The sequence below is a fragment of the Diabrotica undecimpunctata genome, chromosome 1 (genome assembly GCF_040954645.1).
Source record: "Diabrotica undecimpunctata isolate CICGRU chromosome 1, icDiaUnde3, whole genome shotgun sequence".
NCBI classification, from domain to species: domain Eukaryota; kingdom Metazoa; phylum Arthropoda; class Insecta; order Coleoptera; family Chrysomelidae; genus Diabrotica; species Diabrotica undecimpunctata.
This window is the reverse complement of record NC_092803.1, coordinates 73,838,278-73,865,170: the sequence shown is the minus strand read 5'-3', so window position 1 is coordinate 73,865,170 and position 26,893 is coordinate 73,838,278. Positions and strand designations below refer to the sequence as shown.

The 26,893-nt window shown below is 33.6% G+C and overlaps 1 protein-coding gene across 3 annotated transcripts in view; it reads right to left on the bottom strand.

Annotated features, from left to right (window-relative positions):
- Positions 1 to 26,893, bottom strand: part of LOC140450695 (uncharacterized) — a 651,216-nt gene that overhangs the window by 17,967 nt on the left and 606,356 nt on the right. For all 3 annotated transcript variants that reach the window (XM_072544365.1, XM_072544373.1, XM_072544369.1), the window contains exons 7-8: positions 16,618 to 16,877; positions 9,796 to 10,090 (exon numbers count right to left, since the gene is read on the bottom strand). In XM_072544365.1, coding sequence (XP_072400466.1) covers positions 9,796 to 10,090; positions 16,618 to 16,877 — 555 coding nt within the window. The remainder of the gene's footprint in view (positions 1 to 9,795; positions 10,091 to 16,617; positions 16,878 to 26,893) is intronic.

Here is a 26,893-nt window from a genome sequence, read left to right as displayed (position 1 = left end):
CCTGGAATTTTCCAATTTTGATTTAAATATTGAGGGTGCACGTACGCACCCTTGGCACATAACATCAGTGACGATTGATGGCCATCGCGACATCCACCGTCGGTCAGTTTTTCACTTACATCTGTACAGCAATTGTAAGCAGTCTAATAAGCTTTTTGTATCTGTGAAGTGGTTTATATAACATAAATATGAACTAAAAATATTTGTTTGTTGCACATAAAGGAATATTCAAAGTGATCTAAAGGTGAGTTTTCAACTTTTTTTGTTTCAAAATTATCTGTCTAGCCTGAAATTCGGTTTTTTTATCACAGTCAGTATGAGTCAACCAAGTACTTCTGGAATGTCGTTGGGCCAGAGCCAGAAGCGACCATTCGGGCCTTTGAGTACACAGGAGATGTATATCGAACACGACCTTTAACTACTAAGGAATTAATTGCATGTCTTGAAGAAGATTCAGATATAGAGAATGCAGAAAATAAATCCAAAATTTTACCAAAATGGGACATCAAAGCCAGCTATGGAGGAAAGTCACCCATCGAAATATTTTAATTATTTTTCGATGATGAAGTCACAAGCCAGGTAATACATTTTTCAAATACTTAAGCAGCACAAAACAATCGTCACAAATTCGATATGAATGAAGCTGAACTGAAACGCTTTATCGGTATCTGCATATTATCGGGTTATCATACTTTGCCACAATGTGACATGTATTGGTCAAAAGATGAAGATAAGGAAGTAGCCATTGTGAGGAAACCATGTCTAGAAATAAATTTCGATCAATCAAACAAAATATTCATTTGTCTGATGATACTCAATTAGATAAAAATAATAAGTTTGCTAAATTTACTCCTATCTTTTTTTATAATGAATATAAAATTTTTACAATTTGGTATATTCGAACATAACCTTTAAATAGACGAGGAAATGATACCATATTGTGGACGTCATTCATGCAAGATGTTCAGTCGGGGAAAGCCTGTAAGATTTGGATTTAAATTATGGTGTCTTTGTTCACATACAAGTTATTTATACAAATTCATACCATATGGAGGAAAACAACATAATAATTTTGATTCGGGTAATAGTTTGGGAACGAAGGTAGTTTTAGAGTTACTTTCTGTAGTTGACAAACTCCAAGAGCATCGAGTCTTTTTCGACAATTTCTTTTCTTATGCCCTTTTTGCGACACTGCAGGATCTAGGCTTCTTTGACACAGGTACTATAAGAGAAAACTGCACTGCAAAGTGTTCATTACAGAATAGCAAAACGTTCAAAAAGAGGACACGGAGAACATTCGAGTCTGCATTTGATACTGTATCTAAAGTTTTACTCGTGAGGTGGAGTGATAATTCTGCTGTTACGGTAATAACAAATACCTGTACATTACTACCTCTTTTGTTCAAACAGAATGATACAGTCAGAAAGGATACAAAAATATTCTCGTATCTCAGCCTAATGTAGTAGCCGAATACAATATGTTTATGGGTGGTGTGGATTTGCACGATAATGGCATTGCTAATTACCGAATCAGAATAAGAGGGAAGAAATGGTGGTGGCCTCTATTTCTGAATCTTATTGATAGCACAGTCATAAATAGCTGGAAGATTTACAATATTGCAAATGATAGTAAAATGTCACAATTACAATTTCGATCAATTCTGCAGTATCACTTATGAAATTTGAATGTTGTGCTGAAATAGTGAACACAGAAGTGGCTGCTCACTTGGGTTGTGGACGTCCCTCCAAAGATAGTTTGCCTGGCGATGTAAGATTTGACAATATTGGTAATTTGATTAGAAAGCACGATACAAGTGCACGAAAGAAATGTAGGTTATGCAAAATTCATACTTCTATATATTTATGCAAAAAATGTAAAATTCATCTCCATCCCGAATGTTTCGAATCGTTTCATACAAAATAATAAGTATGTTTTATGTATAACAGTATTGGCCAAGGGTGCGTACACGCACCCTTAATTTTTAGATGTTATTGTTAATTTTTTTGTTAAAAAATCATAAACATATCTTAGTTGAGTCATTTTTAACTAGTTTCAATAAAAAAATTCGAAAAAAATATTGTTTTTCATTGCTAGGCCGTTAATGGGTTAATAAAAATATAAACACTGCAAAATTTTAACATAAGTAACAAATTTCAAAGTAAAAAAAATCTCAAACAACATGAATGACTGGTAGCTTAGCGGACAGGTAAGGTAAACGTAGGCACGCGAAAAATAAAAAAAATATAGGGATGGTATCGAAATAAAAAAAAACCGCGAGGATCACTTATCTCGGTTCAAATATAAATTACAATTGGGATATGAGCAAAGAGATAAAAATGTGCATTAAAAGAAAAGAACAGTGCTCTACCAAATGAAGAAAGTATTATGTGGGGGAAGTATTAATAATTACCTGTCAATAAAATAAAACTTGTCAAATGTTAAATCTTCTTGACATTATTGTGTGGAGTTGAAAGCTGGACGCTTACTAAATCTCTATTAAATAAACTTTAAGCTTTAGAAGTGTTGGTGTATCAAAGAATACTACAAGTGATATCTAAACAAGTGACTCGAAGTAATGAAAACAAAAAAAAAATAAGAATATTTAAGTATTTTGCTCATGCCATGCGACATCCAGAACGATATGAAGTTCTCCATTTTCATTATTCAGGGCAAAATATGTGGAAAGAAGGCCCTGGTTGAAGAAAAACATCATATCTTCGTAACCTATGTAAGTGGTTTAATCAGTCTTCGAGACCACTCTTCAGAGCTAAGATGAATAAAATTATGATAGCCAATATTCAGTAATGGACATGGTACGGGGGACATAGATGAAGTGTGTTGCACATGGAGTAGCTGAACATATTAAAGGCTAATTTTCAATGGTAAATGAATTTATAAATAATAAAAAAATATTTTTGAAAGCGACTGACCACAAAACCTACAAAAGATTGATATAAATAGAACTGGATGATGAAGGCTAGAGTAATATACCAATAACTAAAAACCTGTTACAATCCAAATAATTACCATCACAGTTACTTATATTTTTTAGGGTGCTAAACCGAAATATGACATTTAATAAGCTATATCACCTACATCTTTATATTTACACTTGAATTAGTTAATTTTTGTGATTTTTTAAAGAATTTAACAACTTTTCTATAGTTCAAATGGAATTGTAAAATAACTTGTACTGGATGTAGAAGAGTTGACAACACTGCTGAAACACATTTACTATCTATTCACAGCTGGTGTTTTGTTTACTGTCAACCTAACCTCACTTTCTGGTTTCTACTACATGTGATCAGTAAAATATCTAATCGTGGTTGTAAGAACTCTGCTCACAGTTTTTTTCATATATTTGTGATGAGTTTGTTATCAAATGAACCAAAGAAACATTACAAACTTTGCGGAAAAGTGTTAAAGACTTTGTGTTAAAGATCTTAGGAAATTTCCAAAAGGAGAAACAAGCCTTTACATTTGCTATTCCTATGGTATGAAGCGAGCCTAGAAATCACACTGATAATTGCTACTTTTGCAGTATTGATATAACTGGCAAAGAGTCGAAAAACAAGAAGGTAATAAGCTACCCTAACCTAATGTCCGCCATCCGACCAGTAGGGCGCTATATAGATTTGCCGATGATAGAACCTCCAAATGATTTGAATTCTGTTCAAACTGAAGTATTTCTTATATACAGTCAAAACTTTTCTTATGTCCTTATGTACTCATTTCTTATGTACAAATCAAAGACTTGGTTAACAAAAGAAAACGCTGAATAGCTTGGTTCTAGACTAAAAGAAAAGAACGTGTTGGTTGTTGGGACCAGCATATATGTGTATAGGAAGAGAAAGCAGCAGTTTTCAACATTGTTTGAATAAATTGATTTAGTGTACTGCTCAGACATTCCAGGTCTGGGAAACTTTGGTGTTTAATAAAAAAAGAAGACTGGAAATTGTTTATTGATTGATTGTTGATCGATCATCCCAAGCTAGTTTAAAAGCTGTTTTATTCCACATGGGTAGCACTTATGTATTAATACCTGTTGATCATTCTGTTGATATAAAAGAGATCTATAAAAACTTAGAAGTAGTGTTCAATATAATTTGTTGTTCTGCTCAGAGTTGTATGATATGTGGCAATTTAAAAGTAACATGCATGCTTCTTGGTCAACAAGGAAATTTTCATGTTTCTTGTGTGAATGGGACAGTACAACTAAGAATAGACATTGTTGCAGAAAAAACTGGTCTATAGTCTTTAAAATCTGGCGAGATGAATATTCTCCACAAAAACCTTGTAGATCCTGAAAACATTCTCCTAACATTTCTACATATAAAGTCTGGCCTCAGGAAACAATTTTGGCCTAAATGTAAAGGCATTGCCTAAAGATGGCCCTTGTTTTAAGTATATCTGTGGAAAGTTCCCAAACCTTTCAGAAGCTAAACTTAAAGAAGGCGTTTTTGTACGACCCGACATTAAAAAAATGATGTTCAGCATTAACTTTCAATTCACACTGACCATAAATGAGAAAGAAGCATGGATATCGTTCAGCAAGTTGTTACAAAATTTGTAGGAAATGCAAAAGACTCAGAATATGATACTATTGTAGATAACATGTTAGAGCCTGAAATTTCACTTTCTGAACAGTCATTCTCGGAAAATTTTAGACATTAGTGAGGAGCAAGGTAAGTATTTTACCAGGATTTTATTAATTTTACCATATTATACGTAAATCATGTTCAATTATCTCGTAAATTCTTCCAAATTTTTCCCCTCACAAATTTCTTTTAGCTACGCCCATGGCTAACAAATCCTTACAAGAGTTATACTACGCTTTCTAATTGGCATATCGAGGGTAAGTCATGGTTCTCTAATGATCCTTGCGCTTCTGAGAAACAAGTCAATAACTTGTGTGTTTTGTCTATCCACTAACCCTTCACTTCTAAAAACAGATATAATTTTCTCGCTTTCTAAAATCTCCGAGAATATAATCCTAAAATATAATTAGGGCTAATCTCGCATGAGCCAAAAAAAATCCTCTCTTTACAGAAAATTTAAGCTCACATACGAATTTCGAAAAGTATTACTTTATTTCTGTATCAGCATTTGAGTTAAGCAGGTTATCCTAGCGGTAAGTTGTTTATTCAGATCATGTCTTGTAACTGTCCCACTAATTTCGATTTTTTTTAAATAATTATAGACTTGGATATCACTTCTGTTTGCCATCGTACCTCGTATTCCGTATCTTCTACCTTCCATCCTGCAGCTTGTTATATAACTCTATGTCGCTCGTTGGATACATAGATATCATCCTGCGCTGCATTACCTATGACACTGTTCGTGTTCCTGTTGCCACAATCGGCGAATTGTTTATTGGCGCTAGTTCGCAATAACTACAGCTTCCCTACCTGAGGATATACCCCTCAGACTCGTGCCACTGTAAACCTGTTAGTACAGTTTGTTACTATATTCGTTTGTTATATTTGACCCAAAAGCCCAGTTTTGTAAGCAGAGACACTAAATCCTGTTGTAAGTGATTTACAACATTGCAATATTTTATTTTTCTTTGTGACAAAGGACTATTTTTATTATAAGTACGGTCAAATTATTGCCGCTTAATTTATATGTATATATTTATTTGTTTGGCTTACCTGTATTAAAATACAAATAGTGTTTAGTTTTAAAAAAAAATATGGTGATCACTAAATATTATTATATGTCCTCAAGGTAGAATAATTTTTAAACTCATTAACTTAGTAATTTGTATCTTTTAGAATAATTTTTAAAATAACGATTTAGTTAATTCATTTCCATAATTTCTTTTCAATCTCTTGAGGATAGTATATTTTCATTATCAATATAACACTGTTAGAGCAAAGGTTTATTCTTTTAAATCTTGAATATGTTTATTCTGTTATTTCAACACATAAGAAGTGATTATTTGTTTTACTATAATTGACATTGTCTCTTTCAGGTATGATTTATTGTGTAACTTTATTAATTTATCTGCATATGTGTATTGTACTCGTATATTATAACCATCTGTATCTTTCTAATATTGTTTTTGTCTTTTTTTCTTTCCGTTTTCGTCACTTCGTATCTTTCCCTTTATCGTTGTTATCTTATTTTCTGCCTATTCTCTTATTTACTAGATTTCCCTATTCCTTTTAAAAATAGGGTGGTGAACAAAATTCTTTTCTCTTTTGTGTTTTTTTCTCCATCTTACTCGTAGTCTAACCCTGTCGAACCCCGACCAAAATACCTCTACCAGACTGAAGCCCGGACTTTAAATACCATTCTTTGTGTAAACCTCATGGGCATGACCCTCATGTAAATCTCAGGAATCATGAAACATTGTTGTAAAATATAATATAGGTAGAGGAAATGGATTTTCTAAAGAGCTATGACCTTGTAAATAGTTGCCTAGATCTAACTGACAACTGGAACGATGCACTGGAAGGCATAAGTGAAAACTGATAAAGTCCGACACATTTATAGGCAAAGACATCAAATATAAAATTACAAATTTATTATTCCTAATAAATATAGGTAAACTTATGGTTAATTATAAATCTTAATGTTTACTAATTTCTTAAATATTAAAATCTAATACCCCCATTACCAGCAAATTAGCATATTACAATATTTTAATGACAATGTAAAATTAGCTCGAGATAGCTTGTAGGTACACAAGAAAAAAATTAAGGCAATTAAAAATCATTTAGGAGTCTAGGACTCAGTTAAATTAATATTAAATCTGCTATAAACATTTATTAAGAGCTATATAAATTTTTATATTTTATATGAATATTTCATTTTTGGTAAAAAAAAGATTAATTTTATCTACTAAAGTGGATTGACACCCAATCACTGTCACTTGTATCCTCTCCTAAGTTTTTTTGGTTAATTTCCATGCTTCATCCAATTTAAAAGTTATATTGAAGACGTCAACTTCGTTTTTTACTAATGTTTATCTGTTTTGAATAGAATTTAGCTCCGGATAATAAGGTGGTAGACGCAACGAAATATACTAGGGCGGTACAATGAGTACTTAGCCTACAAAAGAAAAACGAAAATTTTGGAAAAGTGGCGATTTATTTCTCAACATAGTCCACTTTCAGCTCATTACACTTGACTTAGCTATGCTCCAACTTCTTTAACTCGTCTAAAAAATACGTTTTCTGCAGGTCTGCAAAGTAGGCTTCTGTGGCGGCGATGACCTCCTGTTTCGACTTAAATCTCTGCCTGGCGAGTGTCTTTTTTAAGTTTGGAAACAAAAAGAAGTCACACGGTGCCTAATCTACAGAATACGGTAGATGGGGCAACAGTTCGTAGCCTAATTCGACCAATTTCACTATGACGACGACGGAGGTATGAGCGCACATTTTTCTTCGCTAGAGTCGCTTTTTCTGCAATCCGACGTCAAATCGGCCAAATAATTCAGAATAGTTAAGGACTGTGACTGTCTTGCCATTCTCCAAGTAGTCAACGTAGATCACCACTTGTGAACTTCAGAAAATGGTGGCCATCATCTTTCTGGCCAACAGGACCGTCTTCACCTCCTTTGGAGCTCGTTCGCCGGGTGCCGCCACTGCTCCGACTGTTTCATGGTCCCTGATATGTACCAATGGATTCATGTTTTATCAATGGTTACGAAACGACCTAGAAAACTGCACAAAATATTCCTTCGGATTACGCTTAAATAACGTCAAACACTGCTCTGAAGTGGTATCATAGACAAGTTTCTCATGCCCAAAATTTCACGCAGGATATGACATGCTCGGTCTTTTGAGATTCGTACTGTCTCAACTATCTCGCGTATCTTCAGTAGCCGATCTGGCAATATGAGATCGTGGACTTTTGTCACGTTATCCTCCGTGGTAGCCGATTTCGTGGCACCTGGCCGTGGCTCATCAAAAACCGACGTGCGACCACGTTGAAACTCGTTAAACCATTTTTTGAGGGTTGCCATCGAAGGAGAAGAGTCACCGTACACAGCATCCATGTGCTCTTTGGTTTCGCTGCTCGATTTTACTTGCAAAAAGAAAAATCAAATCACCGACTGATATTGCTCTTTTTCCATTTTTCTAAAATCTGCGGACACACCCTTCACACGCGGTCAAAACAAAACTACGAGTCCAATTCGGCTAAAATTTTGACATTAGCCGTCTACGAAAATGTATTACACGATAGTAGATTTCTCTTGAGATAGTGGCACCATCGGGCGGTGAGGCTAAGTACTTATTGGACTGCCTACGTATCATGTTTCGCTACAATTTTATCAATTAAATATATTTTACAAAGTGGCTTGTGTATTTTTATAATTGTAAATAATTCGGCCTTAGTTGCTTTTGCGGGATGAAAAATATTTCTTTCAGTAAGCCACTTTAACCGTGCATCTTTCTTCCAGGAAAAATTTGAAATGGGTTCTAGGAGTATATTATGATGAGAAGCATTGTCTATTACCAATACGCTTTCTGTTCGGAGCATAGGAATGAATTTTTCTTTTAGCCATTTTATAAAATTGGTGCTATTCATTTCGTTGTGGTAGTCTCCGCTATTTGTCCCCGATTTAAAAATAGTATGTGCCCCAGGTGGAAACCTTGCTTCACCCCTAGCATGAACAATAATAAGCCTTTGACCTTTAGCTACAGGTGATTTTAGACATTTATTTTGACAATCGTCCCATACTTTTGGTACGGTATGTGAACCTTGAAGATTCGTTTTATCACAATATAATAGGCTGTCCCCCGTCTTTGTAGTTTTTAAGTTTTCTTAAATATTCAATTCTTTTTAATTTTATATTATAATAATTATACAGTAAAAAGACAATTATTGTCTTTTTTGTTATATACAGTTTTTCTCCATCTAAATCCTATTTTTTTAGCTACTCTTAACTCTTTACTCTTTTGTGGATTTCAGTGTAAGAATAAATCATTCTTCGAATTATTTCCCCTTCAAACTCGTTAACGAACCTTTTGGAAGTTGAAGGTGTGTTAATAGTTTTTAGAGGTGATTTAAGGCGTTCACCAGGAGATTTTTATATGATTCTTGTAAACTGTATATAATTTATCTACCTTGGCTATTAATACCTTTCCTAGAACTACTCATGTTTCCAGGCTTTGCTATAACAACAGAAATTTAAAATTAGTTAAAAAAAAGACTTATTCAGCAAAGCTATAATTGTTTTATATTATACTATTTTATATTATACTATTATCTATAACATTTTTATTATTAAAGTTACGGAAATACTATAAATCAAATTTTAATTTATTACCTTACCTTCCAACAAATTATTTCACTGCACAAAATATTTTCAAAAATTATTGTCTATAAAAGTCACTAAACTCAGAATTAAAACTAAAATCTATAATAATTAATTAAAAAGGAAGCATGTTTTACTGCACTATTAAAAGATTTTGAGTAGAACTTTAACAGCTGAAACTTTTACCACGAACGGTACAACTTATTTCAGACATAATCTTGTGTTCGGCATCGATATGACTCATAGCTCTTTAAAAAATCCATTACTTCTATTAGGTACACAATTAACTTTTTTTCTAATGTTTACCAACTAAAAAATTATTATTATAATTATTAATTATCATTATAATTATTCAAACTTATACTGATGTTGACATATATGCCACAGCAATTTATATAACCACGCTTATTTTGTGCTTATACTAGCGCTTATTTTGACATTTCTGTCATGCTTATAAACCGGTATATATTTTTAATATATTTTCTATCACTAAGTAGTTTTCTTTTTAATTTAAAATTATTCTTACCACGGATTTCCTCGTGCCAGTGATCTGGCTAATCCCAAACTTCGGACTAACCAATATCACCCTTTCTAGGGTATCTCCCCTAGGACCCGCTGAAAAGCATTTGGCACCGTAACTCGGTAATTGACTCACAATGTCTAGGTAGTGCAGCTTGGCTTGAAGAGCTGTCAGTTGTTTACCCATGCCGGCCATGCTAGAGTGGAGTTTTAGAAAATGGCCGATCAACTTTCGGATCTCCTTCCTTTTGATATTTTCCAGAAGTGAGGCTGGAATAAAACGTTCCAAGCCAAATTCTCTCCTTAAAAATAAAAGTAATTAAATAATTTAATAATAATAATTTATGTTACACATATAAGTAGAATATAGTAGGAATTAAATACATAATAGAAGACATAGAATAAAGTGTGGGTTAGAAAAGACTGTAAAAGGTTTTTTTTAACTTGCGTGTCTACTCTTTGTAACTAATGTCTTGCGTGGAACAAAAAGTACGGCCTGTAAAAGAAGTAAATTATGTCGGCATGAATGCTCCCAAAAACAGTATAAAGGCAACACCAAAAATAATCTTTGGAAAAATGCTGAAACTTGAAAATGTATTTCCTGCTATCGCATTTCAAATGTTAAAACAATAAACGTTTTACTAAAAAATCCTTCTTCCAGTTATTAGCAGACTCATTTTAATGATTATCATAAACAGTACAACATGATCAGAGTGGTTTATACAAACATAAACAAATTCACAAATATACACGGACTCTACTTTCACGAGAAAATCAATAATTGATTAAATTATGACTAGACAGGCTTCCCAGTTAAAATTGCCAGATGCCACAGTTTTATAGGCGCAGAATGTGAAACTGACGATCTTTTAGCCAAAGCAACTTATTTTTTCCAATTGTAACTAATTCATCGGACTAAAACGTATGCACAGTGATATCGTACAATGTAGGTATAAGAAAAGCTGCAGCGGACGCCTTAGAATAAAAATAACAACGTCGTAAGAATACAAAAGATTGGTAAAATAAAGATATTGAAAAATTTGTTACAGTTAATAAAAGGACACAGTAGATAGCTAGTAGTGTGTGCAGACAAATAGATCAAAATACACTTAGGATTGAAGAAGTGAAGCATGGAGAACTCTAAAGTCTTTAAGAATTTACAAAAAAAATCAGCCTAGTAACTTTAGAAAATTGACAAGAGTATTATCAGAATTTTTTTTAAAGACCGACTAGGATTTCTTTTGGACAATTAGGACGACACTTTTAACTCAAAATCTTTCGTGTGGGTCTTTTGCTTTTTCCTGGGTCTTCTTCTGATCATTATTCAGTGTTGATATCATCCATCGTCTCTGATGATATTTTTCAAAAACGTTAATCTATTTCATCTGAGATCTTCCTTTCCTCTCCTATAGGCTAATGATGTAAAAAAAGTACCTACTCGTTACAAAGTAACGTGTATTTGTCCAATACCCAAAGTACCGATTCCTTATTGTTAGAAATATTTGTTACTTTTGGTATAGTCCTACCAGAGATCTAAAAGAGTCATTAATATTTATTATCGATAAGTGTCTACCTACCGCAAGGCAGCGGGGGATCGCCTCTGGACAGAATGGTACTTTTATTTTCGATTTGCATTAATTATTCGATTGGTAGGTGCGTTTAAAAACCGGATCATTGTCTACTAAAGTTATAATTGTTGCAAAAATATTTACATACACTACATATTTACAAAACTTTATCATTTCTAAATAGAGTACAAAAAGAACACGAGATAAAATTATTTTCAAAATTGAGGTGTGTCTAAAAGCTGGTTTTATACCGTTATCAACTAAATTTAAAAATATTTACGTTATATTCACATAGTGAAACTGAATTGTATTTTTGTTTAAATGTAAGTACTTTTTGAATTGTACTTACGTTATACGATCCTTTCCAGAGGCGATCCCCCGCTGCCTTGCGGTAGACACTTATCGATAATAAATATTAATGACTCTCTTAGATCTCTGGTAGCACTATAAAGATAACCAAACTATATAGTAAACTAAGCGAAATACCCGGATGTCCGTCACTCAAAACAAAACCAATTCTTTGTCAACGGGCATGTCAGTAATCAGGCCTTCGAAAGATAAACCGAGACGGCGCCGGCGATGCAGTGTAATGTAAAGACCAACGATGGTGTTACATCTATGTAAAGACTAAAGACGCCTGCCGAAATAGGTGGCGGTTTCTTTGATATTGACACTATTTATTACTTGCAACTGTAATAAAAAGAAACTTACTGTTTTTTAATTATAAGTGAAAGGATCTATAATCTATTTCTAATGAGTGTAGAGTAATAAAATCTCATGAAGTATTCAAAAGCGCTACAGGGTAATCCGTCAATAATCCGTCAACAAATTCCGTCCGCATTGCAAAATTCTGTCGTTTCATAAAGAGCAGGTAGGTATCACCCTGTTTTAAGGGATTAGTCCATTGTTATCGACAGATAAACACTGAGCCAGAGGCGCGCTAGTGGGTTAATTGACAAAAGAATATGCATTCTTAAAAATCATATTAAAGGAAATAAAAATGTAATACAGCAGAACAGTGTTATTAAAAAAATATAAAATGTAACAATAAAATATATACGAACCGAAATCGGGAAATACTCACAAACACACACGAATGAACTTTACATATTGAAACACTTGTGGGGAGTTTAAATCAATTTATTCACAAAAACTACAAAAACTTTACTGGATACGTTATTACAATTCTACATCACTATAGTCTTCATCCGAAGAACTGTCATCATCCCCTGGTGTTATAATTATAGGGTCAACCACCTGATTGACCAAGTTGTCCAGTTCCCACATTTTATCTTCCTCTTTTAAAACATGCTGGATTGCTTTTTGCCAGTTTTCTGATGTGATTTCCATAATGGCTTGATCAAACAATACCTTGACATCTTTCATTTTAAATGTGGTATTGTGCCTTGCAACATATCCTTTAACTTGTGCCCATATAAGTTCTATGGGATTTAATTCGCAATGATATGGCGGTAGGCGTAGCACAGTTACTTTATACTTTTCTGCTACATCTTCTACGGCATATTTTATGAAGCGAGATTTATGTTGTTTTACTACAGCTAGTAGTTCCTTCTTTATTGAATTCGTCTCAAACTGAATACCTTTATTTGACAGCCAGTTAATAATTTCTTGCTTTCTCCAAGCTGAAGTTGGTACCTTCTCTATGCGCCTTGAATGGTAGCTTGCATTATCCATAACCACGACCGAATCAGCTGGAAGAAATTTTAACATTTCCCCGAAGTAGTCTTCGAAGACATCCGAATTCATGTCCTCATGATAATCTCCCGTCCGACACGACTCAAAGCTTAACAAACCTTCTTTTAAAAATCCTTCTTCGCTTCCAATGTGAGCAATTATAAGCCTCTTCCCTTTTCCCGAAGGCACTTTAATACCCGTCGAAAGGCCTTCTATGAAAGCTTGGCGAGCACTTGTTACATTTTTATCTTGCCACATTTTTTGGACTATATAACCTTCGTTTATCCACGTCTCATCAAGATAAAAAATTTTCTTGTGCTCTCTGCGGTACTGTTTTATAGTTCTCAAATATTTTCGTCTCCAGCAAATGATTTCATCACTTTCCAGTAATAGTGCCTTTCGATTGTGCTTTTCCCAGGAAAAATTCATACTTTTTAAAGTTTTCCATAAAAGTTTTCTGGATATCAAAGGAATATCGTTATCTTGGCTTATCTCCATTAGTATTTTGTCAAGGGTGGGTATTTCCTTTTTAAAATAAAACGAATGAACTTTTCTTCGAATGTCACGTTTGGTGTCTTCACCTAAGATTTTTATTGGTCTTCCTGATTTTCTCTTGCATGGACTTAACTGGCCTGATATCTTTCTTTCTCGCAATAATTTAAAAGTCGTGGACTGTCCAATTCCAGTCATTCGGGCACATCGCTCAACACTTTCTTGCACAGACAAACTAGGGTGATCGTGTTTTATGCAATCATATACATTTAAAATTATAACTTTTTCACTAACAGATAGCGGAGAATTTTCTACACCTCTTTTCTTTGGAGTAAATGTCGCCATTTTATAACTTTTTCACTATTTCTATATCACAATATTACTGTACGTTTAATTGGTGTAGTAACAATTACTAACTCGAATGTCGAATGTCGAATGATAATAATAAAATAAAAGAGGGATTATAATGAAAGTGTAAGTAAAACCTCATTACGCGTTATTAGTCTTCATGTTGATTTATTTTAGTTCTTAGTAATATTAGGAGGTGCGTCATACCCTTATCAGTTTCTTCTAATGCTTTTATTCGTTCAGTAAGGAAGTGAATTTGTTTTTATAAATAAAAATGTAATTAGCTTTAATGACCATATAATGGAATACGAGTTTGAAGAATAAGTTAATCGAAAAATTAAATAAAATTGGTTATCACAAAATATCCAAAATATGATATTTTGAGGTACATCAATTTTTGACGACGAAGTTGACATCCGTCCATTTGCCTACGCCCATGACGACACCGAAATTCAGGCAAATTTTATGACACTTCATGATTTATTACTCTACACTCATTTGAAACCAATTATAGGCAGAACGATGGTCCAGACAAAGAATCTAATATTTTACTTTGTTAGTTTAAAATATTTGTTGGCTTTAAGTGGATGGGAGTTAATAACTGACTGAGAGGCTTCGTTTTGCATTTGATTATTGGTCTTATATAATTTGTTTCGAGTTTTTTTAAATTATATAATACTAAAACGAATTTTCAAAAAAGAATTGCTGCTTGGATACATTTCGATACAATTTCCAATGAAAAAGCTAAATGTAATATTTGTAGAAACATTTGTTCTTACAAAAATGGAAGTGTTACAAATTTACAAAAACATATGAGAAATAAATACCCCACTATAGACATAAATGACACAAGACGAGAAAGTGGGGAAATTGGACAAACGGAGAATAAAAATATTGATCATATTCATGAGCCAGATCAAGCGCTATTTGGAGTATCTGGTAAGCAAACTTTAAGATTAACATCGTCATCATTATTTTTGCCTTTATTCCTATGCGGGTCTACCTCTCTAATTATGTTTTTCCATAAGATTCCTTCTTGGGTATAGCAATATCAATCCCCCTTTACCGACATATGTTGCCGAAGTGTCTCCCCAGGTCTTTTTTGTCTTCTTCTCCTACCCCTTCCAGAAACCTGCATATCAGCAATTTTTCGTATTTGGTGATTAACATATCTACGTTGAACATGATTAAACCATCTTAATCTATACTTTCTCATCTTGACAACAATTGGTGCCACCCCTAATATACTTATTCCTAATTATATCCTTTTTTGTCACTCCATTCATCCATCTTCATCATCATCATCATTCTGGCTTTAGAACCCTACGTGGGTACTAGCCTCCTCAAGAATTTCTCTCCAGTCGTCCCTATCCATCGCCTTTCTCCTTCAAGCACGTATTCCAATTATATTTCTCATGTCTTCATCTTTGTTATCAAGGAACCTTGTTCTAGGTCGTCCTTTTCTTTCTGACCAATGAGTCTATCAAGGACCGTTTTTTTTAGTTGGGTCATTTTGTTCCATCCGCATTACATTCCCTATCCACCTCAGACGCCCTATCTTAATATGTTTTACGATATCAGGTTTCTGGTATATTCTATAAAGTTCGAAGTTGTATCGTCTTGTCCACACTCCATTGTCATTCACTGCTCCATAAATTCGCCTTAGTACTTTTCGTTCGAAACATCCTAACATGTTTTCATTATTTTTGTGAGAGTCCAAGTCTCTGAACCATATGTTAGGATTGGGCGTATTCATTCATCCATTATCCATTCATCCATCTTAGCATACTCATTTCTATCATATGCATTTGTTGTTCCTCTTTCAATTTTAACTGCGTTACATTCATTTCCGTACATCATAGCTGGTCTTATGGCTGTTTTATAAAATTTTTCTCTCAGCTTCATTGGAATTTTTCTGCCATACACCTCTCGCTTCCTTCCACTTCATGCATCCAATCCTAATTCTACTGCATGAATCTCTGTATGTATCTTATTACTCTGTAACACTAATCCTATGTACTTAACACTATTACTTTTCACAATTATTTCACCATCCAAAGATATTATTATATTTGTACTAACTTTTATCTTTAAATCGACATTCCAAATACTCTGTTTTTTCTTAAAGTCTTAAACTTTTTGCTCAAGAGCTTGTCTCCACTATTCGATTTTGGAATGGTGGTAGATCTGTGTCCGACCTATTTTCTTGACACTTCGTTGGACCATTACCAGGTCTCTTTATTCTCAAATTTCTTTCCTGACGTTTTTCCAAATATTTCAATAGCAGTATCTCTAATGATACTGGCCATCTTCCTTCAAATTGTATTAGGAGTTCTTCTCATGTTCCAACACATTTTTTCTTCTATTCTTGCCCTGAATAGACCTTCTTACTCATGTTTCAACATCCACCACTTGATTTTATGTGATACCCTCCGATAAATCATCTCCTTATTATATATCTTATTATTTTGTCGAATATTTACCATTTACTACTCTCCCACTTTTGTCATTTTCCTAATCTATTTTCCTGCTCGTGACTCTTTGACTGTTAAATGCAGGATTTATTTTTTATTAACATTTGAGAATTTATTAATATTATTGTTTGCATTTGTTCAGACTTGTAAACCATAAATGAAAATAGGGAGTATACACTAGTAAATATAATATTTGTAGGTACTATTATATTACATTTGTATTGTAACTTGTTTGTATATTTATTTACTTACTCAACCGTTTTGACTGTCAGCTTAGAAGCTTGCACATTGTGAGCTAGTGCATGTTGATAGATATGCAGAGCAGCCAACCTAAGGGCCGTATCATATTGAAGCTCTGGGGCAAAACGCTCTTGAATGACGTCATTGCAGCACTGTGTGTATAGATAGTCTAACGCGTGAAGATCTTTTTGTGCCAAGGCTGCTGCTGAAGCTGGAACGAAGGCTACCCTGAAGAGACATCGTAGCTTGTGTGCTCCAGGTCTAGAGGCTATCTATAAGAAAAAAAAAATTGGTATTAATGGATTGTTACGACCAAAAATGTTTTTACTGCTATACATTTGCCCTACAGTTGTTATAAAAATAAAAAAATGGCGAATATATTGTATTTATGTGTTAACTTTTTGAACATAGAGGATTTTGTTAAAATCTTGTTGACAAACAGTTGAAGTATCACAAACCAGATTTTTTAGATTGGTATCACTTCATATAAATTATCAAATTCTGAACTGAACTCAATTAAAAAATGTTTTAAGTCGGATGCCTAAAAAAAAAGATAGAGCATAAGACTATTAAAAGTTATGGGGATGGTACAGATAAAACAAAAAGTCTTATCAGCGAAAAACTGCAAGCCCCTTGTGAAACGTTCTAATCTAGTCAAATAGTAATAATATCAAAAATAGTACCATATGAAAGGAATGAATAAGATAAAAATTTTGTTATGTAGAAAAGTTAACAAGATATGAAAAGCGCATAATAATTAAAGGGTGGATAATATGCAATTTTTTGCATTTTTTTAACACTTCGGGGAATTATTTGCATATTTTATCAAACTTACCTGAACCTTACTCTGTTATTCGTTTAAAGGCTAGGCACTTTCAATTGAAAATATTTACGATATTTCTGCCTGGAGAGATTACAAAGGTTTTATTATTCATCTTTATCTTTATTGTCTGTGATTTTAGTTTAACCATAGGTCTATTATTCTCGACAAATTTACTATTGTAAATCCTTTAATATACTTTACTACTATACGATTTTAATGACGGCACAATAAACATTTTCAAAATCGCTTTTACGATTTTTCAATTAAGAATGCATCGACTTCATCTATAATTTCATTCTTAGTAATTCTTCGAAATATGTATGGTAAAAGATCCCATTGCAGGATCACAGTTCATCAAAGTCACATTTGTAAATACATTTAAAATTAGTAGAATATATTGATAATAGGTTGCCATTCAAAAATTATTTTTTATTCAATTAATAGTAATTAGTTTTTGACAAATATTATATTTCGTTCATTTATTTTTTAAATAAAATACGCTGCTATACATTCATGCAATACGTATATGCATGTTTTTTATTTCAAATTCAAGCTCATTTTTTCTTAATATGATGAGATACGGTTTCCTGAGAAAAAGTGGTCGCAAACTAGGGTTGTCAGCTGTTAAAAACGCGAGGTATCAACGACATTGGTTTGACAAGTGATAATATGTATATTATTATATATCTATCGACGTATGATTTAAAGAAACTCACTTCAAATCAGTCGCGTTGCGCGCTAGCTGTCTTTTACTCTATCTTTGACACTTCGCGTTTTTAACATCTAGCAGCCATAATTTGCGACCATTTTTTCCAGTCAACCTTATATCCTTGGGTAGGTTAACGGTTATTTTAACACATAACTTTTTTGTCTTTAACTTTTAAGCATTTGTGATAGTAGTGTTACAATAGATGATGACGCATCGTATGGCTCAGAACTGTTAACAGTCTCTAAATCAGATGGAGAAAAGAAAATTAAGGAAATTTCTTCAGCCGATTTGGAGTGCCTTTGGAGATCCATAGTGACCAAGGTAGGAACTTCGAAAGCAATCTATTCCAAGGAATATGTGATAGACTAGGCATGAAGAAAACAAGAACTACCGCGTATCATCCGCAATCGGATGGTATGTTAGAACGAATGAATAGGACAGTTGGCAAGTATTTGACAAAGATAGTGTCCGATCATCAGCGAGACTGGGACCAATATCTTTCGTTCTTCAAAATGGCCTACAGATCTGCTGTTAACGAATCAACAGGCCAGATACCAGCCAGAGTCCTATTCAGACGCGAAATGCGACTACCTTCTGATCTAGAGTTTGGGTGTCGACCTGGAGAAGATGTAGAAGGCGAAGATTATGTGATTGAATTACGAAGAAGAATGGACGATGTACACGAGTTGGTCCGTTCCCATCTTCAGATCGCTAGCGACCGAATGAAGAAACGGTACGATACACAAGCCAAAAAGGGGTGCTTTAAGAAGAACGACAAAGTCTGGCTCTATAGTCCCAAAAAGCGAAAAGGTTGTTCTCCCAAATTGCAGCAGTTTTGGGAAGGTCCATACCTCATTATGGAGAAGATCAACGATGTCATCTACCGAATAAGCAAGATTCCGAGGGGAAAGCCGATGATAGTACACCATAACCGGCTGGCGTCTTTCGAAGGTGACCACGACGTAGATGAAGAAGTGTAAACCAAGTCCAAGATGTGTCTGACCTCACGTTTGAGGAATTCATGGATGCCTATGGAGGTACCGGTAAAGCAAGACATGGTGTTACCACTGAAGAAAAGCAAGATCTACTCTCGCTTCCCGATGACTACTCGCTGGCCCTTACCATCCCGGCCAGTATCAAAGACGCACCAGGGTTGGCATCCGTATTTCGAAGGAAGTTCGGTCGAGTTGCAGAGCTTCAATGCCAAGTGCTACCTCCCGGGAAAGCCTTGAAACTCCAAGATGCATCACGTTACCTTTTCTACCTGGTAACAAAAGACACTGCCCGTGACCAACCTACCTACCGAGATGTATGGGAAGCCTTACTTCAATTGAGAAAACACGTACTAGAGTCCGACGTGCAAAAGTTAGCCATGCCAAAGTTAGAGTGCCGCCAATTGGATTGGAGGGTTAACCGAAGTATGGTGGAGGAGATCTTTAAAGACACCGAAGTCTAGGTGTTAGTCTGTTGCAATCCGCATAGTTACTGGTGCGGAGAGAAAACCGTCCCTTGTCATTTTTATACAACTGGAAGTTGTAAAAGAGGGTCCAGTTGCCGATACCAGCATACCGTTCCAATTCCAATCCCGACAAGGTTCCAGGAGGAACCATCTTTTAAGAGGGGGGCAATGTTACAATAGATGACGACGCATTGTATGGCTCAGAACTGTAAACATATTTATTACTAATATCTTTTCTATTAAAGTATTTTCTAGATCACACACCGGCCGGCGGAGACGCAGGTAATAACCGATGGGTCCCCCTCCGATAAAAAACCAGCCTGAGTTCCCGTTCATTCGAGGCAATTCTTGTCAACACCGCCACGATCGGTCTTCCCTAATGTTTGTTCGAGCCAATTCATCTCTGCTTCTAGGGGATTCCGAAACTAACGGAGTTTTATATTTAAAGAGGAATTTTGTTGTAAACAAAACAGTTATTTTTTGAACATCGCGTCGCGTTTTAAAATGTAACGCACGTATTATAATAAATGTAGATAAATTATATAATTATTGGTGTAATATAAATTAGATAGATTGTGCAAATAAAGACTTTAAATAAATTTTTAAGTGTTATAAGTGTAGAAACTTGATTAATAAATAAAAACAATAAATTAGAATTAATAAAAACATAACAGTAGATTATTAAATTTACAGGTATTCTAGTACTAGGAGGTACTCTTAATTTAAGTCTGCATGATACATTGTTTTTTTTAGAAAAATCGATTTAAAAATTGTTTGTTTTCGCCGTGAAAGTTAAATTAATAGGTAACCTAATTAATTTTATTAATTATCTTTTGTTTTAATACATTGCAGCACACAATTCGTGAAAAAAGTTTGGGAAAAAAATGCATAAAAGCAAATTGAGACAAAATTTTATTTGCTGGTTTTTTAAAAACAAAGTATTTATTACGATGAAACGAAACTAACACGAAAGAATAAGTATCAAAGGTAGATATTTACAAAATATGCTCGATCTGATGACCATCTGTACGCATAAATTTGCCCTTTTGCTTAGAGAATGCCGAATTCTTGTAAAAAAGTTACTACTATATTCGTTGCAAGCATCTTGTATCCTTAGCCAGAGTTGTGCACGATTTTGTATCGAAACGGAACTAACAAATTCTTTTATGCATCGCCAAATACAATAATCGCAATTATTCAAATCCGGCGACCTTGCTGGCCAAGCAACTGGACCGCATCTTTTAATTCGACTGCTAAAGTGGGCCAGACAGCCGTCATGTAGAAACCATAAGTTTTGCCGAATATTTAAAGGCACATCATCTAACAAATCAGATAATACATTTTGCAGAAAATGTAAGTAATCAGCACCATTTAAACGAGCAGGCAATTCCACAGGTCCAAAAAGATAATCGTCAACTACTTCTATCCAGACGTTTATGCTAAACTTATGCTGATTCTTAAATTCTTGAACGACGTGGGGATTGTTACCATCGTACGAATAATAATGTGCATTATGTACATTAAAAATTCCATTTTGTGTGAATGTAGTTTAGTCGCAAAACAAAATGTGTCTGAAAAAATCTTCATTTTGATTTTTCTGGTTTTGTGACCATCTAGCGAATTTTTCACGAGCAGAAAAATCTCCTAGTAGTAAAGTTTGTAAATTGTAAAATGAAAAAAATATACATTTTTGTTGCGTAAGATATTTCCCATGGAAGATTTTAAAATTGTGGGATACATGGCAGATAGTCTTCGAATTCTAATTTTTGAATTTTTCCAAACTTCCATTAAATGAAACTGCTGTTGCATCATTATGTTGGCTTGTTTAATTATCTTTTGGGACCACTGAACCTGTTTTTCTTAATATTAGTATTACATCTCATTTCGTCATAAACTACATTATCAGCGTATTCCTTATTAGTAAAAACCATTATCGTTAAATTAAAATTGTTGTATTTAAATGAAACTACGTGAAAAACTAAAACATAGTCTTCGCGAACTGACACCAATTTGACAATAAAAAATGCAGGTTATACTTCTGTTGACAGTTCAAAGCCAACTAATGCAAAAAATATTAATTTAATCTTCATGACGATTTTTCTAGAAAACAGTGTATCCTACAGACTTAAAGTTAGAGTACCTTTTAGTACTGGAATACTTGAAAATTTATTAATCTACTATCACGAATGCCTAAAGACAAAAAAGTTATGCGTTAAAATAACCATTGATCTACCCAAACGAACGCCTATAACCGATACTAGAAATTCGCAATTATTAATGAAATCGATGTAATTCTGATTGATAAATAATCGTACCAGTTTTCATTTTTCTAAATAGAATCGTTCTTGAGGTATTAAAAAAAAACTAATTACAAGGCGCCATTTTCAAAGAGCTCTACTCCCTTAGGAAGGGAGTAGTGAATTGGGTTAAATTGTCTTAAAATTATATGAGGAATCTCTGGTCTTCGTTTGTTAGGAGAGTTTCTGGACACCCTGTATATCCAGCAAACGCAATGTTGGTTCGGTTTATACCTGTTTCCCTTTGGACTTTCCCCAAAACTAACCTAAAATAAATGGATAACAGTAGATCAACAGTAGTATCTTGTATCACATTTGAGTATACATTTTTTTTAATTTCATTATTTATTTCTCCTGATATTCTGTTCTTTAAAGAATCAATTTTAACATTTAGAATTTATCTGCCTATTTTCAAATCTTTTATGGATTTGAAGAATTTTTTTCTTTTGGTAACTTTCACCTGATAAACATTTGCTTTATCTGACTACTTCTTCCATTTTTATTTTCCATCTGTTTTTTAATCATCTTCGATTTATGTTGCAAATATTTGATATCACATTTAGCAACATTATGCCACTATCATTTTTGCTTCCTTTCTCTCATTATTACTTTGAACTTTATCAATCATTCGCAGTTATCGCCTCCTGGGCTTTTATTAATCTTGATTTCTTCGTATCTTCTTCTTCAGCCTTAAGTAATCCAACTTTGGACATAGGCCTCCCCCAAATCAATCCAGTGTCTTCTATTTTGCGCCACTTGCTTCCAGTTGTGTCCTCCGATCTTCTTAATATCATCAGCCCATCTCATTTGTGGTCTTCCTCTGCTTCTCTTTCCTAACCATGGCCTCCACTGTTGTATTTCGTGGTTCCATCTCTTATCCTTTAGTCGGGCATTGTGTCCTGCGAAGCTCCATTTTAATTTGGCAGCATGTTCTCCTGCGTCTTTTACTTTCGTTTTGCTTCTAATCCATTTGTTTGTTTTTTTGTCTATAAGTTTCACCCCGAGCATTGATCTTTCCATTGCTCTTTGTGCTTTTACTATTTTATCCATATTGGATTTCTTCGTATACCATTGTCTTTATTATTTGTGGCAAAGGTTTCCTCTTGTATTTAACGTAAGCAAAAAAATCATATTCCACGAAAATGCCTGGACTTAAAATTCTGCCGAACGATGGAAGAGATTATTGAAGGCTTGAAAGCCATAAGGGCCTACAAAACTGATGTTAGTAGAAAATATCCATAATTGGTTGTAATCTTTTAGTATACTTACCTTCACTTTTGTGTTTCTACTGTATTTTTTGGTTGACTTTTGGTAAATATATTTTGGTTTTTTTTTTATTAAAGAGACTTCTTAAGACCTAATGTCTAATGATAGTTCACGTAATCGGTATATAAATTGGAGATTGATGTGCTTCCTGAAGCTCCAATCCCTAGTCTTAAAGCTTTATTGGAAATTAAATTTAATTTTAAAGACCATTGTTGAGGAGTTGATGGTAAATCATAGAACTGTGGAAGTAGTGCTTGGAACTTTAAAGAATATATGGTCGATCTAATGAACGATCTAAATACTAAAAATCTGAATACTAAAGATTATTATTATTATTTTTGCACTATTTTAAAGAGAAGCTTTGGTACTGCCGTCGTATTGCTTTTTCTCTATAGTAAAATGCTAAGCAAAACATCTCTACTGATGCCCTGCTATCACCCGATTCCCATTATTTCTCTCACACATTAATCGGGAACAATACCCCCATACTAATCAACACTTTCAACTCTCTGCTTTAGCGAGGCTTCCATCTTGCTCGCGTCGTCTGTCTTTAATTTGCTCCTATTTCGACCTGCGACAGTCACTTGGTAGGAGAGGAACTGGTAAAATTGAGTTTTTTTTTTTTTTTTTTATTTTTGTTATGTTGTTATGTTATTTTTTTTTGTTGTCACTAGTAGACGACAAAAAACTCAATTTTATCAGTTCCTCTCCTACCAAGTGATGTAGTGCCAATAAGCCTCCTTTTTAAAGTTTTATGTCTGTTTTGTCCTTTTAGTTGTGTTCTGTTTGTTCCTAATTGTTTTTAGTTTTATAATTTTAACATTTGACATCACAATTTTCTGCCAAAACAGAAATCAAATGCTTTTTATCAAAAAAATTTGATAATTACAAGTCAAAGAAATTGCACACCCACAAAATAGTACAACTAATTTCATTCATTGTCATAAAACTGTCCTCTTACTGTGAAAAATTTCAATAAATTAACACACATTTCTAAAATATATCTCTTGAATAAATATAAATAACTTTAATAATTTAAATAATATAAAACATCACTTTCATTTAACAAACAATCACATATACCTTACTCGTATTTCATTTGTTAACATCTCTCCCCTCAAGAAACGTCCTCGTTAATTCTCAGACAGTTACAACATTAACCGAAGATCACCTATTATCAGCAATACAGGATAGTTTAAACTATGTATCACAAATCATTATCTAAAAATTCTTGTACGGGCATCAGTTAATTTACTTTGTACCGTTTGACCTGAAGATGCTTTACAAAGCTTATAAAGCGAAATCGGTCGTTTTGGTAGTAAAATTAAATTGATTGTGAGTAAGTCTTATTTTATTTCTTTTACCTATTTAAAATATCATTTAAAATTTAAAAATACCTACAGAAACCATAGAATGAATCTTCGCGTTAGTCTACAGTACCGCCTACTGTACCACTCTTTTAAATTAAACTATAAACTCTGTTGACTGCAGAGTCACTCTACAACAATATTATTTTTTGAAACTAAGCAAATTCGCCTCTTTTTCTGTGACATTGTAAGTTGAGCTTGTCGCTTTACCATCTGAGATCTGAAAATATATTCTGTAAATATACTCTCTAAATATTTTCTCCCAATTGGTGGTTCACACATATTTTTATAAAGTAAATATCGTTTGTAAATTTTGTATATCGTTGCTGATATTATTTTTATATGGTGATTTCAGATCGCTATGTGTTTGTGGTTGGGAAATTGACTGTGAAACCTTCGGTTTCATTCGCTATAGATCAGCTATGTAAATAAGATTTAAAATGGGTCTCAAAATACTTTGGTGTCGCGGTTTAACATTATCGTAAGCACCCTGTATCCGTAAAATCTTATATACTAAACTGTTTTAACAATGATTTTGTGGAATCAGATCTAATTTTCTTCTTCTTCTTCTCTTTATGTAAACATGACTGTGTCTGTTTTTCAATGTGCCTCCAGTAAGTTGTCGTTCCATCGTTTTCATGGTCTTCCTACTGATCGTCTTCCTATTGGAGAACCGTCTCTTGTCTTTGCTGTATTTGTTGTCATTCGACCTATATGATCGTTTCATTTTACTCTTCTATTTCTTTCTCAGTCCTCGATGTTCTCCACCTTGCATCTACGTCGTATATCTGTACTTCTAGCTCTATCCCATAGTGTTTAACCATCAATTTTTCTAAGTGTTTCATAATTATTGGTCCGATGACTGTTTTGTATATTCTGCCTTTCATTTCTTTCCCGATATTTTTATTTCTCTATATTGTTTCATTCAGGCCAGTCAGTTTCTTATTTGTTCTATTATCTGACCTTCCAGCTCCAATTTACATCCTATTAAATTTGCTGTTATAACCATGCATTTGGTCTTTTTTTGGGGAAATTATTTTAACATGTTAAATTTTCTGACAGTTATATTAAATTGGTGCAGTATACGTTGTAAATTATCTTCACTTTGAGAGAATAGTATTTGCATCGTCTGCATAGTAGATTATTTTAAGTTTTTTTTGTCCCATTTGGTATCCATTTTAGTTCTTACTTTTTTTATTATTTGGTTGAACAATAGAGGACGTAGAGAATCTTCCTGTCTTATCCCATTACCAGCTTCAATAGGGCCAGTTAGTTCTTCTTCTACTTTTGCTTTTATTGTGTTATTTTGGTAGATCTTGATTAGCTTGATCTCAATTCTTAAAGAATTCTGTTTTGTTTTATTATTTTAGAACTAATGTAAATTGTCTCAATTGCTTTCTTAGTCAAAGAATATATTATTTGTGAAAAAAATATTTACCCAATCAGCTATTTGGCATATGTTCTGTAATTTTTAAATGCGTTCGAAAAGTAAATCTACGGTCCATCAAGATTTATGTAAACAAAACTGTGGATCAATTACTTTTTCTTTATTGGAATTTAAACAATTAGGGTTTTGAATTTTTTCAAAAATTCTTTTAAAACTATTAAAAAACAGTAAAGGATGCGTATTTATAACAATTTAACTATTTTCAAATTAAAATATATACATTGTGTAAAAGCCAAATGGAATAAATTCATTATTTAGGTTACTGTACATATTTATAAAAAGTCCCGAAACACGTCAAATTTAAATTATAACTTGACATTCTTTAACGTGAAAATGCAACCCCTACCTTCAACCCCCTTAGAATGACAGGTACAACCCCCAACTTTTAAAATGGGAAGTATAGGCTTGTGATATATCGTTTGAAAGGTCTTTTCATTCTCCATTCTAAAATGTTGTCGCTTTCAAGTTTATTAAGATTAATTAAGATAAAATAAATTAAAATCATGTGGTTACGAAATTCGCTACAATACAATCAAAAACTAAAATGTAATGCAAAACGTAATAAAATGTAGAACACGAAAAAGAACTATGAATGTTAATGAAGTAAATGTTCAAAATGTTCACCGCGAACGTCTTGGCAACATCCTAATCTCAAATAAAACTGTCTTCTACCATTATTTATTTATTTATTTAACATAACAGGCGTGATCGACCTAATCGCAAGCGTTATTCGTTTTTTAAGTCATTTAAATCAGAAGGTTTAGTTTTGTACACATGGCTCTTCACATATCCCCATAAAAAGAAATCTAATAATGTAAGATCAGGTGATCGCGCTGGCCATTCAATCGATCCTCGCCTCCCTATCCACCGATTGGGAAATATTGTATCGAGGTACTGCCGGACATTAAGTTGGTAATGTG